Genomic DNA, 12,653 nt, shown 5'->3' on the forward strand with positions numbered 1-12,653 from the left:
CCTGGGATAACAGGCAATCACACCTGCCCTGCTGTAGATTCTTGAGGAGGAGAATGAACGACTTTTTAGAAAGGTAATGAGGCAGTAATATGCAAGGAAGATTTCAGGAAATAAGTCAAGCAGTACTTGGCGCAGTTGTTGAAGTGTCAGGTCAGTTGGGTTTATGGGAATGGAGAGAACCACATGACTGAAAGATGTTAAAAAGAATTAACAGGCGGGCTGGGGATATGGCTTAAGTGGTAACGTGCTTGCCTGGTATACAAGGGTTCGATCCTCAGCACCACATATAAATAAAGATATTGTGTCTGCCAAAAAAAAAACCACTAAAAAATAAATATTAAAAAATTCTCTCTCTCTCTCTCTCTTAAACAAACAAACAAACCAAATTAATAGGCCTGGCATGATGGTGCAAGCCTGTAATCCCAGGTGCTTGGGAGGCCGAGATTAGGAGGAGAGCAAATTGGAGGCCATCTGCAGCAGCTTAGTGAGACCCCGTCTTAAAATAAAAAATAAAAAGGGCTGGGGATGTGGCTCAGGGAGAAAGTATCCCTGGGTTCAATCCCTTGTACAGCCTCCCCCAAAACAAAACAAAACAACAGACTTTGACGATGTATTGAGTCTGGGAAATGACAGAGCAGGGAACTTTGGTGGTATCACTGACAGAGATCAGTGTGTTGAGGAGGACAGCCAGTCTCAACAAAGACTAGTTCAGAAGATATTTGGATGTGAGTGCCGTCAGTTCTGGGAAGCAGGGGCCAGAGACATAAATGCAGGAGCCATTGCCCAGAGCTCTTTGCAGCTGAGGAGAGGTTGCATGGAGGCAAACATAAAGGTCGGAGGACTAATTCTAGTGTGGAGGAGGGGTGCCACAGAGGTGGGGGATGGAAGAATGCCCCAGAAGAAAAAAGGTCATCGGTGGTGTTAGAGGATATAAAAATGAAATGTGAGGACAGTGAGAATTCCTTTGAATTTGGCCAGGAGGTGGATACTGATTTTGTGTTGCCTCCAGCAGTCTGGGGGATGGAGAAATGGGATGGGGGAAGAGAAAGAGCATGCACCTTTCAGCTGATCACAAGTGACGGGAATGAGAGAATAAGTTAATACCTAGTGGAGTCAATAAATGAAAGTTATCGAGGTTGGCTCTGTAAGAAGGCAGAAGAAAAGCACTGGCAACGAAGAGATGGAAGATGCTGGAGAGATTTCTATATGACCGAGTTTGGGGAGCGCCTCGTGAGTGACAGTTGTATTCCATCCCTGATTCACTGGAGATGCCTAGATGGTGAGTGTCACTTGCCCCTAAGGAAGAGGCCGGGAGATCTGTTACTCCTGATGGCATTTCCTCTCCCAGAGGAAGATCCACATTCCTTCCAGGCAGGTTAGAACGTGACCTGTGGCTCCCAAATGTGCTCACTTTGTTAGCAAATATGCAAATGAATTTAGCTAATTCTGATCGCTGCATCAGATACCCGTTGACTTAAAAATAGGTGTACCCACGGGCAATCTTTTCTGTCTGCAAACTTGCGTTGTCTAAAGTAGTACCAACCACAAGACAGCATATGAAAGTCTGATACATGATTTTTTTATTATAAATATAGAGCAAATTTTACAAATAATTCAGAAGTGGCCTTAGTCTGGCAAAATTAAATAACCCAGCACAGGATGGATGAGGGAAACTATATACAGTCTCTGTCAGGGCTGGAAATCCCTGAAGAGGTACCTGAGTAGGAGAATTCCCAGTGAATTCTCTTGGAGGAGGCCTGTTAGGCAGAGCAGGAGATCAAGCAGCAAATATCAAATACAACCTTTCCCTTCATATCCCCAAAGAGAGTCCATCTGTGTAGCAGAAGACTGCATGAGAAGCACATTTGCCTTTCCTTTTCCTGTCTTTCATTTTTATCTTAAGACACATGGGGACTCATTGACCCTATGTGAGAAAAGATAAGTTTCAGAGCAGAAAATCCAGGGCCAGCTTATCCCCCACTATGGCCTAACCCCCTCTCACAGCCCTTATGTCCCAAGGGCACTAGCACCAGTGCAGCTTTCTGGGTCATGAACCACGCCATTGGTATGAGCAGTGGTGTTCCCTTTAGAGGCTCCCATTTTTTAAGGACCAAACACACCCTAAGGGACGCCAGCAGACAGGGACAGAACACACGGGCAGAAACATGGAGAAGGAGCTGGTGACTTGTCCATTCCTGGCACGAATGAGGAAAGCCTCTTCTTGTTTTCTATTTGGAGCTCTTGTCAAAAAAGCCACAGAGGCTTCTGGCCAAGGGCTGTTGACATTTTGGTGGCTTCTTTAACCTCAGGCGGTCTGATCAGCCTACACAGCTAAGCCCAGTAAGAATAATTCCATTCACATAAGTAAGCAGTTACAAAGATTAAAATGGTAGAAAGTATCAGAAAAGGAGGAAAAAAACCTCCCAATACCCCCCAATTACACATTCTTTAACAATAATTTAAATAATTTATGAAGAGTAGCTCTCTACTCCTTTTCCAAGTTCTCAGCAGGTTGTCTATGAAAAGCTTTCTTTCCCCCCTGCAAAAGCTATAATCTCTTCTTTTCTGGGCACTTCCTTGAATAACACCCATCCAGATATTAAAGGCATAGGTGTGATTTTTGCATTTTTTTTTTTTTTTTTTAGGAATCACCTATGGACCTTGGCAGATATTTTTCCAGTTGTTTCTGGTGGGTTCTCTGGAAACATTTCTGCCAAAGGGCTTAGGTGGTATTCTAGCTAAGCAGCAAGGTGCTCAGACCCTGGTCCTGTAGGTAAGCGACCCTGACAGTGGACAAAGTTATAGAATTTCCCAGGTCACTACTGGTTATATATTAGATTTTCCTGTGGATGGTGGGTTTTGGAGAGAATGGAAAAGCCACTACTACTGCTTTTACTTTCTCTCTCTCTTTTTTTCAGGCGTAAGTAATTAAGTGGAAAAGGACATAACTCTCAAGGTTATGGAAAATTCATGTTAGAATCTGATAGCTCAGGACTGGGTTGGGAAGGAATTGGTACACTCTGGATAAGTAAATTTAAAACAAGTCTAGGTCAGGAAGCCCGGAGGGACAGGAAGGTCCTTCAATTCTCTCCCAAAGTCTACTTTGCCAAATTTCAACAAGAAGGAAGATTGGTGTGCCCGAACACTCCCGGATGTTCTTTCCATTTGTTGACACAGAAGGGAGGTGTGTAATGGGGTGGGGAGGGACTTCTTCCCCCCTCCCCCACAAGAGATCTCCTAGTGAGGGTGCTGAGACTTGGAGCACATCACCAGTGCAGCGAGCAGAACAGGTTGCATTACTTCTTTTTCAATTCAGAGTAAACAGTTTCTGTGGCTGTCGGGGACAGGGAGGTGGGTGAAGTTGGTTGTGTTGGTTCCTGGATGTTGAAGTTCAGAGAAGAATAAGCAACATCATCCCCCTGGAAAGTAGAAACAGCAATCAGCTCAGTGTCACAGGTCAGAGTGTCACCCTGGCTGATGGGACTCAACCGCACTGCGTGGCCACCTCTTCTGGACATTTAGCTTTGGCAGGGGACTTTGGTTACTGGTTTTCTGCTTGCCAGCATCCTCATGAATAATGGTTAGAAGAGGCGGATGACCGTGTTGATACAATGGAATACCATACCCCGGCAGTGAGAATGTGGCTCAGTGGTAGAGCACTTGCCTGGCATGCTGAGGCCCTGGGTTCGATTCCCAGCATTGCAAAAAAAAAAAAAAATTAAAAATAATAATAAACCACAAATATGTACAATTGTGGATGAATTGTCTCACAAGACAATGCTGAATGAAACCAGATGCATAAGGGATATGCTGCACCCTGATTTCCAGTGCTCTCAATCTGGGCAGAGGTCTATCTTGTAGGGAAATGACTAGAAGGATTCTTCTTGGGGGCAAGGAGATGGCCACAGAGTGTCTAGATTCGGGTACTGCAGACATGGGTGTGTTCCCCTTGTGAAAGATCACGTGTGGTAAAAATCACTTATGACTTCAGTACTTTTCAGTATTCGTGTGCACTCAATTGAAAGGTTAAGATGAGAAAAATTCTGTAAAAATGATTATAAAATAAAGGAGCCAGACCTCAGATCCATTAGAATGGAAACTCCCCTTTGCTAGTAAGAGCAGGACCTGTTTGAAGTAGGCATGGGAGAAGGATGGGTGCCTTCCTTGTGCTGGGAAGTGTATGAGGTATTTTATGTACTTAACTCCTTAATCCTTTTAGCTTATTGAAGTGGGCAGAATGCCCATTTTACTGGTGAGAAAACTGAAGATTAAAGAGGTTAAGTAACCTGTCAAGGGTGCACAGAGCTGAGAGTTGCCACCAGGGTTTAAACACAGGATGGGGACAACTGCAAAGGACATATTCTCACCTTGGGGTGGACTCTTGACTAACCAATATTTCTTTGTTGTTGCATTGAAGAACTTAGACCCAGACTTGGTCTCACATTTTGTCCCCAAGAATACTCCGTTCTCTCCAGGGGAACATGAGCCAGCAAACGGACTGTGCTTACCTTGTCAGGAGAGTGGTCAGAGGGGCCCGGACCTGAGGAAACAAAAGAGGAGTTACCAACCAAGGGAACGCGGAGCTGATGAAGGCCTTGCGCTTCTACCTGAAGGAGGTGGCAGGCCGTGGTGGTTGGGGGTGGGGAGCTGAGGGAGGTGGCCCACCATCCATTAAGGAATCTGCTTCCCTTGGGGTCTGTGGTTCAGACCCAGCACACTAGTACCAGAGGAAGACGGGGGGAGCCAAGGAGGCCTCTGTCCACCCCGTCTACCAGCTCTCAAGGCTTGATTTTTCGCACAGATGTGTTTCTCAGTAACATGCTCCCGTGGCAAGGAGGGACGTTGAGACCCGCAGCACCCAGCACACTCACAAGACAAGGAAAGTCTCACCAAGGGAGAATAAATGCCCACATCCCTAGTAGAGCAGGAAGGGAAGGAGGGAGGGAGGAGGGAATGGCTCCTGGAACTGTGGTTGACTCAGGCCTGTCTAACCTGTCTCAGGGGCCAAGTCTCAAGACACTGTTGTGGCTGGGAAGGGTGTGAGAACCTATGCCAATTTCGGGTTGGGCAGTGGAGACCTCCTCTGTCAGAATTCAGAAGGGAGGGAGTGGCCTGTGACTGTGGCATTTCCTGCAGGGCACACATGAAGCAGACGGTTCTCACTGGGCAAGTGGCTTTACTTACTGTGGTTGGAGGCTGAGGGTATGTGCTCTGTGAGATCGTGCTGGTCGCTTGCCCTAAACAAATATCAGACACTGTGACTGCTATTCCCAAGCACAGGACCTTTGCTCCCTGAGTTAGGAAGGACACGGTTAGCAGAAAATTCTTTGGCGATCCTTGATGTCCATTCACACTGGGTTGGTCCTGCTGACCCTTTGAGGACCTCAGTCTTCAACATAACCACTATTCCTTTGGTGCTTACTCCTTTCCTGTTTGCTGGATGTTCACACTTTGGTCTATTTTTTTTTTCTCTTCTTTTTCTGGTGCTGGAGACCAAACCCAGTACAAACTACCACTGAGCTACATCTCCTGCTGCACAGTTCTATTCTTTTCTTTCTTTCTTTTTGGTACCAGGGATTGAATCCAGGGGCACTTAACCACTGAGACATATACCCAGCCCTTTCTATTTTTTATTTTGAGACAGGTTGCTTAAAGCCTTCCTTTAAGTTGCTGAGGCTGGCTTCGAACCCATGATCCTCGATTCTGGCTTATCGCACCCCCCCCCCCACTTTATTTATTGTCCAAGAGGATTTTGGTTCTTCCCACTTTCTCTTAGATTCTCCTCCTGTCCTGTCCTTCCCATCTCCAGCTGCTGTGGCGGACAGAGCATGTAATTTGCTTTCTCCTAATAATACTCCTTTCATTTCTTCCTGTGTTTTCCTTCTTGGACCTTGGCTTCCTGATGGGGGATGACAGGGGAACATAATCAGATCTGTTCCTCCAAACTGGATGGGGATGGGGATAACCATGTCCAAGAGGGAGGGCAGGGAGCAGGAAGGCAGGGAGAGCCACCACCCACAGGAATGAGTGCCGAGAAGGAGGAGTTCAGGAAAGGGAAGGAGATCCAGTCCCAGAGATGGAGGTAAGGTAAAGAAGTCTTCCCCTCTCCCAAGCGTGGCAGTTGGCCTTGGAGAACATGGAAGAGGAGGAAAGGCACCATACCCGCCAGTCTTCCTGAAAAACAGGAAATACCCCAGGCCTGCTATCAGCCCCACTCCAGCCAAGACTCCAATCACGATGCCGGCAATGGCCCCAGGTGAGAGTGGTTGGTTGATGTTGTCATCTCCGCCTGGGCCAGCTGTTAAGAAAAGAGAAGAAGAAATGAAGGTGAAGTGATTTTACTGAGGGAGTGCTTTGGGGAACGCCTTGCACCAAGTAGTCTCTGTTCCTCGAGGGATGCGTTTCTGTGGAAGGTGCTGGGGGGTGATCAGCATACTACATCCTCACGATCCTTCCTCCACTCCCTGTTTCTGGTTGGTGATCGGTCTCCTTTCAATTCCATGCTGCCCTGTTGGCAGTCATTTGAAGGCGTTGGAAACCTGGGAAAGGCAGTTGCTATTTTTGTACGACTGCCAACCCTTTCAGGGTTGCATTTTCCCTTGGCCTCGCAATTGTGGGAGCCACGATTATGTGCCTCTCAGGTCTCCGTAATGGACAGAAAGCCCAGATGGGAGCACTCCGAATCCACCTCCATGTGTGCAGGAGTCCCCGCTTCCCACGGCCCCCTGTAGAGTTGGAAAGGAAGCCCAATTTTGCAAGATGAGGTTTTCCTCTGATGGGTGAGTCTTGAGAACTCCCCACTGGCCTCTTTAGAACCCCACTGCCTCCCAACACTTCCTCCTCCTCCCAGCCTTCTCCCGGGGATCAGCTCTGCCCTGTGGTCTGAGGCCTTTCTCAGGCTCCTCCCCATCTTGTTCCACTTTCCTAACCCTAACCCTAACCCTAACCCTAACCCTAACCCCCTCCTGGCTGCATCTCAGGAGATGAAAACCAACACCAGGCTCAAAAGTCTGCACTTAACTTCCTTCTTATCCTTCCCATGTTTGGACAGTAACCAAGTCCCGGTGGTTTTGTTTTTTGTGTAACACGGCCCCCCCCCCCATATATAATACTTTTTGCATCTGTTTCTTTATTTCTGCAGCAACTATTTTAGGTATAGCCTTCACCAGTTAACTCAAGGCTGATGGCTAACGCTACTGTTGTCTACCGGTATTTACCTGTGCTAAATACTTGGTATGTATCTCATTTGATCTACACTATAAGCTTGTCAAATAGCTGGGCATAGTGGCGCAAGCCTGTAAACCCAGTGATTGGGACCCAATCACGGCAGGAGGATCTCAAATTGGAGGCCAGCCTTACAACCTAGTAAGACCCTGTCTAAAAAAAATTAAAAACAATGCAACAATAACAACAACAACAACAACAACAACAGACCAGTGACCTGTCAGATAGACATTATTTCCATTTTATGAATGAAAAAACTGAGACTCAAAGTGGTGAAAAGGCTTACTTAAATTCATGTGGCTAATAAGAGGTGGATCTGGCTACCTGACCTTGAGGCTAAGGGTGATAGTAGTAATAGAAGCTAACATTTATGGAACATTTCTTCTCTGTGTGGCATTTTGCTGAAAGGTAAACTGATTATTATATTCAATCTTTAAATTGAATACCATGAAGCAAGTACTTTTTTGCAGTTTTCAGTTGAGGAATCCATGGCTCAAGGAAGTTAAGAATCTTGTGCAAGAAGAATATAGGTACAAATTCTTGCATTAGAAAAAGATCTCAAATCAACAATCTAGCTTTATAACTTGGATGTAGAAAAGAAAAGGAACAAATTAAATCCAAACCTAGTACCATGAGGAAAGCACAGATTAAAGATAAATAAATTAAAGACTAAAAAAAAAAGGTAGAGAAAATCAGTGAAATCAAAAGTTCTTCAAAAAAGATGAACAGAATTGACAACTTTTAACCAGATTAAGGAAAAAAAAGAGAGAGAGAGGATTCAAGTTACTAAAACTAGGAGTGAAATCAGAGACATTATTATTTCTTCTTTAGAATAAGAGTACTTGATAATCCATACTAATTTTAGGGTAGATTTTTCAGTTCAATTGATGGTGTGCCATCAATTGGATAATCTAGATGAAATGCAAATTCCTACAAACACAGGATCATGAAAAAAGAGAATATCTGAACAGATTTCTAACTAGTAAGGAGACTGAATCAGTAAGGGCACTAGCCAACTGTGTTGGTGCCCATTGGTAAGCCCAGCTATTTCAGAGGCTGAGGCAGGAGGATTTTAATTTCAAAGCCAGCCTGGGCAACTAGGAAGACTCTGTTTCAAAGATAAAAACAAACAAAGAAATCCAAAACTTTTAAAAGGTACTGATGAAATTTAACATCTCTTAATACTAAAAATCACTCAAACTGGGACTAGAAGAAAACCACCTCAGTATAGTAAAGGCTGTATATGGAAAGCCCAAGCTGGCATTGTCCTCCATGGAAAAAGGCTAAAAGCTTTCCCTCTATATCAGGAAAAATACAAGGATGCTTGCTTTTACCAGTTCTATTCAACTTAGTATTAGAAGTCTTATCCAGAGCAATTAGGAGAAAGAAAGAAAGAAAGAAAGAAAGAAAGAAGGAAGGAAGGAAGGAAGGAAGGAAGGAAGGAAAGAAAAGACATCTTAGAAAGAAGTAAAATTTCTGTTTGCAAATGACAGTAACTTATATGTAGAAAATCCTAAAGATTCCACAAACCGTTAAGACTAATAAGCAAATTCAGCATAGTTGCAGGCTAATGAAATCAATATGCAATGTAACAACCGGGTATTTTTACATACTAATGATCCCAAAGGAAATTTTAAAAAAATCCATTTATAAGAGCATCAAAAAGAATGAAATATGTAGAAATAAACTTCACCAAGGTGGTCAAAGATTTTTACCCAGAAAACTACAAAACATTGCTGGGGAGAAAAAAAAGATTAAAGAAGACATAAATAAATGGAAAGACATCCTATGTTCATGATTTGGAAGACAATATTGTTAAGATGACCATACTACCTAAAGTGATCTATACCGTCAATACGAGTCTGCCAAAGTCCCACGGACATTTTTTTGCAGAAATAGAAAAATCTATCCTAAAAATTCATATGGATTATCAAGGGACCCCAAATAGCCCAAACTTGCAAGACTCAATATTTAGTACGATACTACAGTAACCAAAAAAGTATGCTATTGGTATAAAGAAAGACATATAGATTAATACAATTTTTTATGTGTTGGGAACATTTGAAATCATCTTTGCTAGATATTTTGAAATTTAGAATTAATTGTAGTCAAACACAGACATCCTACTGTGCTATAGAACATTAGAAGTTATTCCTTCCATCTAACTACACTCCTGTGGCCAGATGATTTTGATGAGGGTGCTAATACTGTCCAATGGGGAAAAGGATCTTTTCAATAAATGATGTTGAGAAGATGGATACCTATACAAAAGAATGAATCTGAAGGGTTGGGGTTGTGGCTAAGTTGTAGAGCGCTTGCCTAGCATGCACTGGGTTCCATCCCCAGCACCACATAAATAAAACTAAAAAACAAGCATTTATTAAAACAAAGAAATATATTTTTTAAAAAAAGAATGAATCTGAGTCTGTGTCTAATATCATCTTCAAAAATTAACTCCTAATGGATCAAAGATCTAAATGTAAGAGCTAAAGTTATAAAAATCTTAGAAGAAAATGTAATATGAATGCTTCATAACGTTGGCTTTGACAGTGTTTTCTTAGCTATGACAACAAAAGTATTCATAATAACAAAAACCAGATAAATTGGACCTCATGAGAGCTGAAACATTCTATGCATCCAAGGACATTATCAACCACATAATCCAGCAATTCCACTCCCCAATATAGGCATAGAAGGAGTTGAAATAGTCTGTCAGAGAGAGAAGTAAACCCCCACGTTCATGCAGCATTGCCAATAGCCAAGTGTCCGTCAATGGATGAACAGATAAAGAAAAGGTGGCATATGTTCACAGTGGAATGCTGGCCAGCCTTTCAAAAAAAGGGCGTTCTATCACTGTGACAACACAGGAAGTGAAATAAACTGGGAACAGGAAGCGGGACCCTGCAGGATCTCACCTGTATGTGGAATCTACAAATGTTGAATTTCTAGAAGAAGAAAGCAGAATGGGGGTTACCAGAGACTGGGTGGTCAAGGAGGTCAGAGGGTTTGAAGTTTCAGACAGACAAGAGGAATATGTTTTGAGGAATATGCACAGCAGGATGGGAAAGTTCTGGAAACGGACAGTGGTGATGGCTGCACAGAACCTGGTTAATGCTGCTGAATCGTACGCTTCAAGGGGGCCAAGATGACAAATCTTAGGTTGTGTGTATTTTACCACACACCAAAAAAAAAAAAAAAAAGTGAACAGAAAAGAATCTTGAACCAGGTACATGGTGCACACCTATAGTTTTGATACTTGAGAGGCTGAGGCAGGAGGATTGCAAGTTGAGGTCAGCATGGGCAACGTAGCCAGAACTTGTCTCAAAATAAAATAAAAAGGGATGGGGATTTAACTTGGTGGTAGAGCACTTGCCTAGCCTGAGTCCAACCCTCAGTACTGTCCAAAAAAAAAAAAAAAAAAAAAAAAGAATAAAAGAAAAGAATCTGGTGCGAGGTCATAGAGTAAATGCCAGACTCAAGATAAGAAGCTCAGAGCAGCTGGCCCTCTGCATCCATGGACTTGACACCAGTGGATTCAATCAACTGCAGAAGGAAAACAGTCCGACAAAAATTGGGTTCTCAATGAAAATGTACAGAGGTTTTTTCTGTTATTATTCCTTAAATGATACCATATAACAACGATTTATACAACATTTACATTGTAGGAGATATTAAAAAAATCTAGAGATGATTTAAGGTGTATGGAAGTTACTGGGCATGGTGGTACATGCTTGGAATCCCAGCTACTTGGGAGGCTGAAGCAGGAGGATCAAAAGTTTGAGGCCATCCTGGGCAATTTAGTGAGAGTCTGACTCAAAAATAAAAGGGCTGTGGATAAAAATAACAGCTCAGCTGTAGTGCACTTGCCTAGTATGTGTGAAGCCCTGGGTTCTATCCCCAGCACTGAAAAGTAAAATAAAAATAAAAAGGGCTTGGATATAGTTCAGTGGTAGAGCTCTTGCCTAGTAAGCATAAGGCCCTGGGTTCCATTCCTAGTACTTCAAAATAAAGTATAGGGAATAGGGAGAATGTTGGTTATACACAAACACTATGCCATTCTTATTTATTTTTTTGTACTGGGGATTGAACTCAGGGCCACTTTACCACTGAGCTAAGTCCCCAGACCTTTTATTTTTATTTTTTTCTTTTGAGACAAGGTCTCACTAAGTTGCTTAGAGCCTCGCTAAGTTGCCAAGACTGGCCTTGAACTTGTGATCCTCCTGCGGCAGCTTCCCAAGCTGCTGTGAAGTATGCCATTCTTTATAAGGCTCTAGAGCATCCTTTGGTATATGCAGGACTTCTAGAAGGAGTTCCTCACGAATGCAGAAGTTGACTACACATTTCACTGACAGTCTAAACTCCAAACCACTTTGCAATTCTGCTTACTTCTTTAGTGTCTTAATTGATATTCTTTCCCCTGTGACTTTTATTCATTTTGTATACCATTGATAAAGAAATCCCCTCAGTAAGATGTAGGAGGGGCAGAGGGTCACTCACCACCGATCACAGTCAGCATGATGGGGTTGCTCTTTAGGGAAGAGATTGGGTTGGAGACTTGACAATGATACTCTCCCTCATCCTTCTTCTGGACTGGGTTTATGGTCAGGATGCTGTTGTTTGACGACAGCTGCATCCTGTCTGTGAATTGCAGGGTCTTGTTATTGAAGAGCCACTGGATGGAGATTTCAGTGTCATTTGGGACGCAGGTCAGCTCCACAGACTCCCCTTCTGCCACCGTGGTGTTGCTAGCTGTGAGGTGGGGCAGTGTCAATGGTTCTGTGGACAAAAAGAAGGGGACAACTGAGGTGGTCCTTTCTCGGAGACCTTAGCCAGTGGCTCAGGGCCCACAGTGAGTTGTGTAAGGTGGCCCAGAAGATGGCCCTGATCCTCTGCAGAGTTTGGGTGTCATCATTCAGATAACAATGTAAAGGAAGTGCTGCCTCTCCTTCCGACCTCAGATCACCCAGGTGACCCCTGAGGGTCCCTGGACATCTCTATAGGATCTGTCCAGCAAGCTCATCCTCAGGTGGAATAATTTTTCCATTCACTCTTGTGCAACCTCTTTCTAGTACTTTCTGTGCCTCTAGAAGGTCAGGCTCTCAGATAGGAAGTAGCTTTACATTCAGAGGCAAAGTGTATAGTTTTCATTAAATAATTTGTCAGGGAATTAAGATGGTCCAGCCCGTCTTCATGACCTTAGTGTCTGGAGAAATTCCAATCTACAGGATTTGTCAGTTTGAAGAAGAATTTTATTTCCTGGCCTGTGGATTAAATATCACAGTGAAAGAAACCTGTGGGGATGAAGGTCACAGTGTTGACAAACCCCGGCACGCTTGTCCTCTCTGCAAACACATGCTCTCGGCACCGCCCTGCCCGGCCTCGCAGGGACTCTGCAGGTGAGGCTCCCGTCCCTCCAGGTGTGCATCTCT

At 43.7% G+C, this 12,653-nt stretch overlaps 2 protein-coding genes and 1 non-coding gene across 3 annotated transcripts in view; 1 reads left to right on the forward strand and 2 right to left on the reverse strand.

Moving 5' to 3' along the window:
• Positions 1-1,557: 1,557 nt before the first annotated feature.
• LOC124100143 (carcinoembryonic antigen-related cell adhesion molecule 1) lies at positions 1,558-6,335 on the reverse strand (the record flags this gene model as incomplete). The annotated part of the gene is made up of 4 exons (XM_046455471.1): positions 1,558-3,419; positions 4,509-4,540; positions 5,185-5,237; positions 6,163-6,335. Coding segments are annotated over 4 exons (381 nt in total), but the record flags the coding sequence as incomplete, so codon positions are not given.
• Trnaa-ggc (transfer RNA alanine (anticodon GGC)) lies at positions 3,630-3,704 on the forward strand. The gene has a single exon. It is a non-coding gene; the product is annotated as a tRNA-Ala (tRNA).
• A 5,141-nt stretch (positions 6,336-11,476) lies between the features above and the next one.
• The window catches only part of LOC124100238 (uncharacterized), a 115,476-nt gene continuing 114,299 nt past the window's right edge, over positions 11,477-12,653 (reverse strand). The window contains 1 exon segment of the mRNA XM_058583015.1: positions 11,477-12,000. Coding sequence (XP_058438998.1) covers positions 11,714-12,000 — 287 coding nt within the window. The 3' untranslated portion in view covers positions 11,477-11,713.

Source organism: Marmota monax, unplaced genomic scaffold, assembly GCF_021218885.2.
Source record: "Marmota monax isolate L192 unplaced genomic scaffold, Marmota_monax_Labrador192_F-V1.1 WCK01_AAM20220418_F8-fsc00149, whole genome shotgun sequence".
In the NCBI taxonomy this organism is placed as follows: Eukaryota; Metazoa; Chordata; class Mammalia; order Rodentia; family Sciuridae; genus Marmota; species Marmota monax.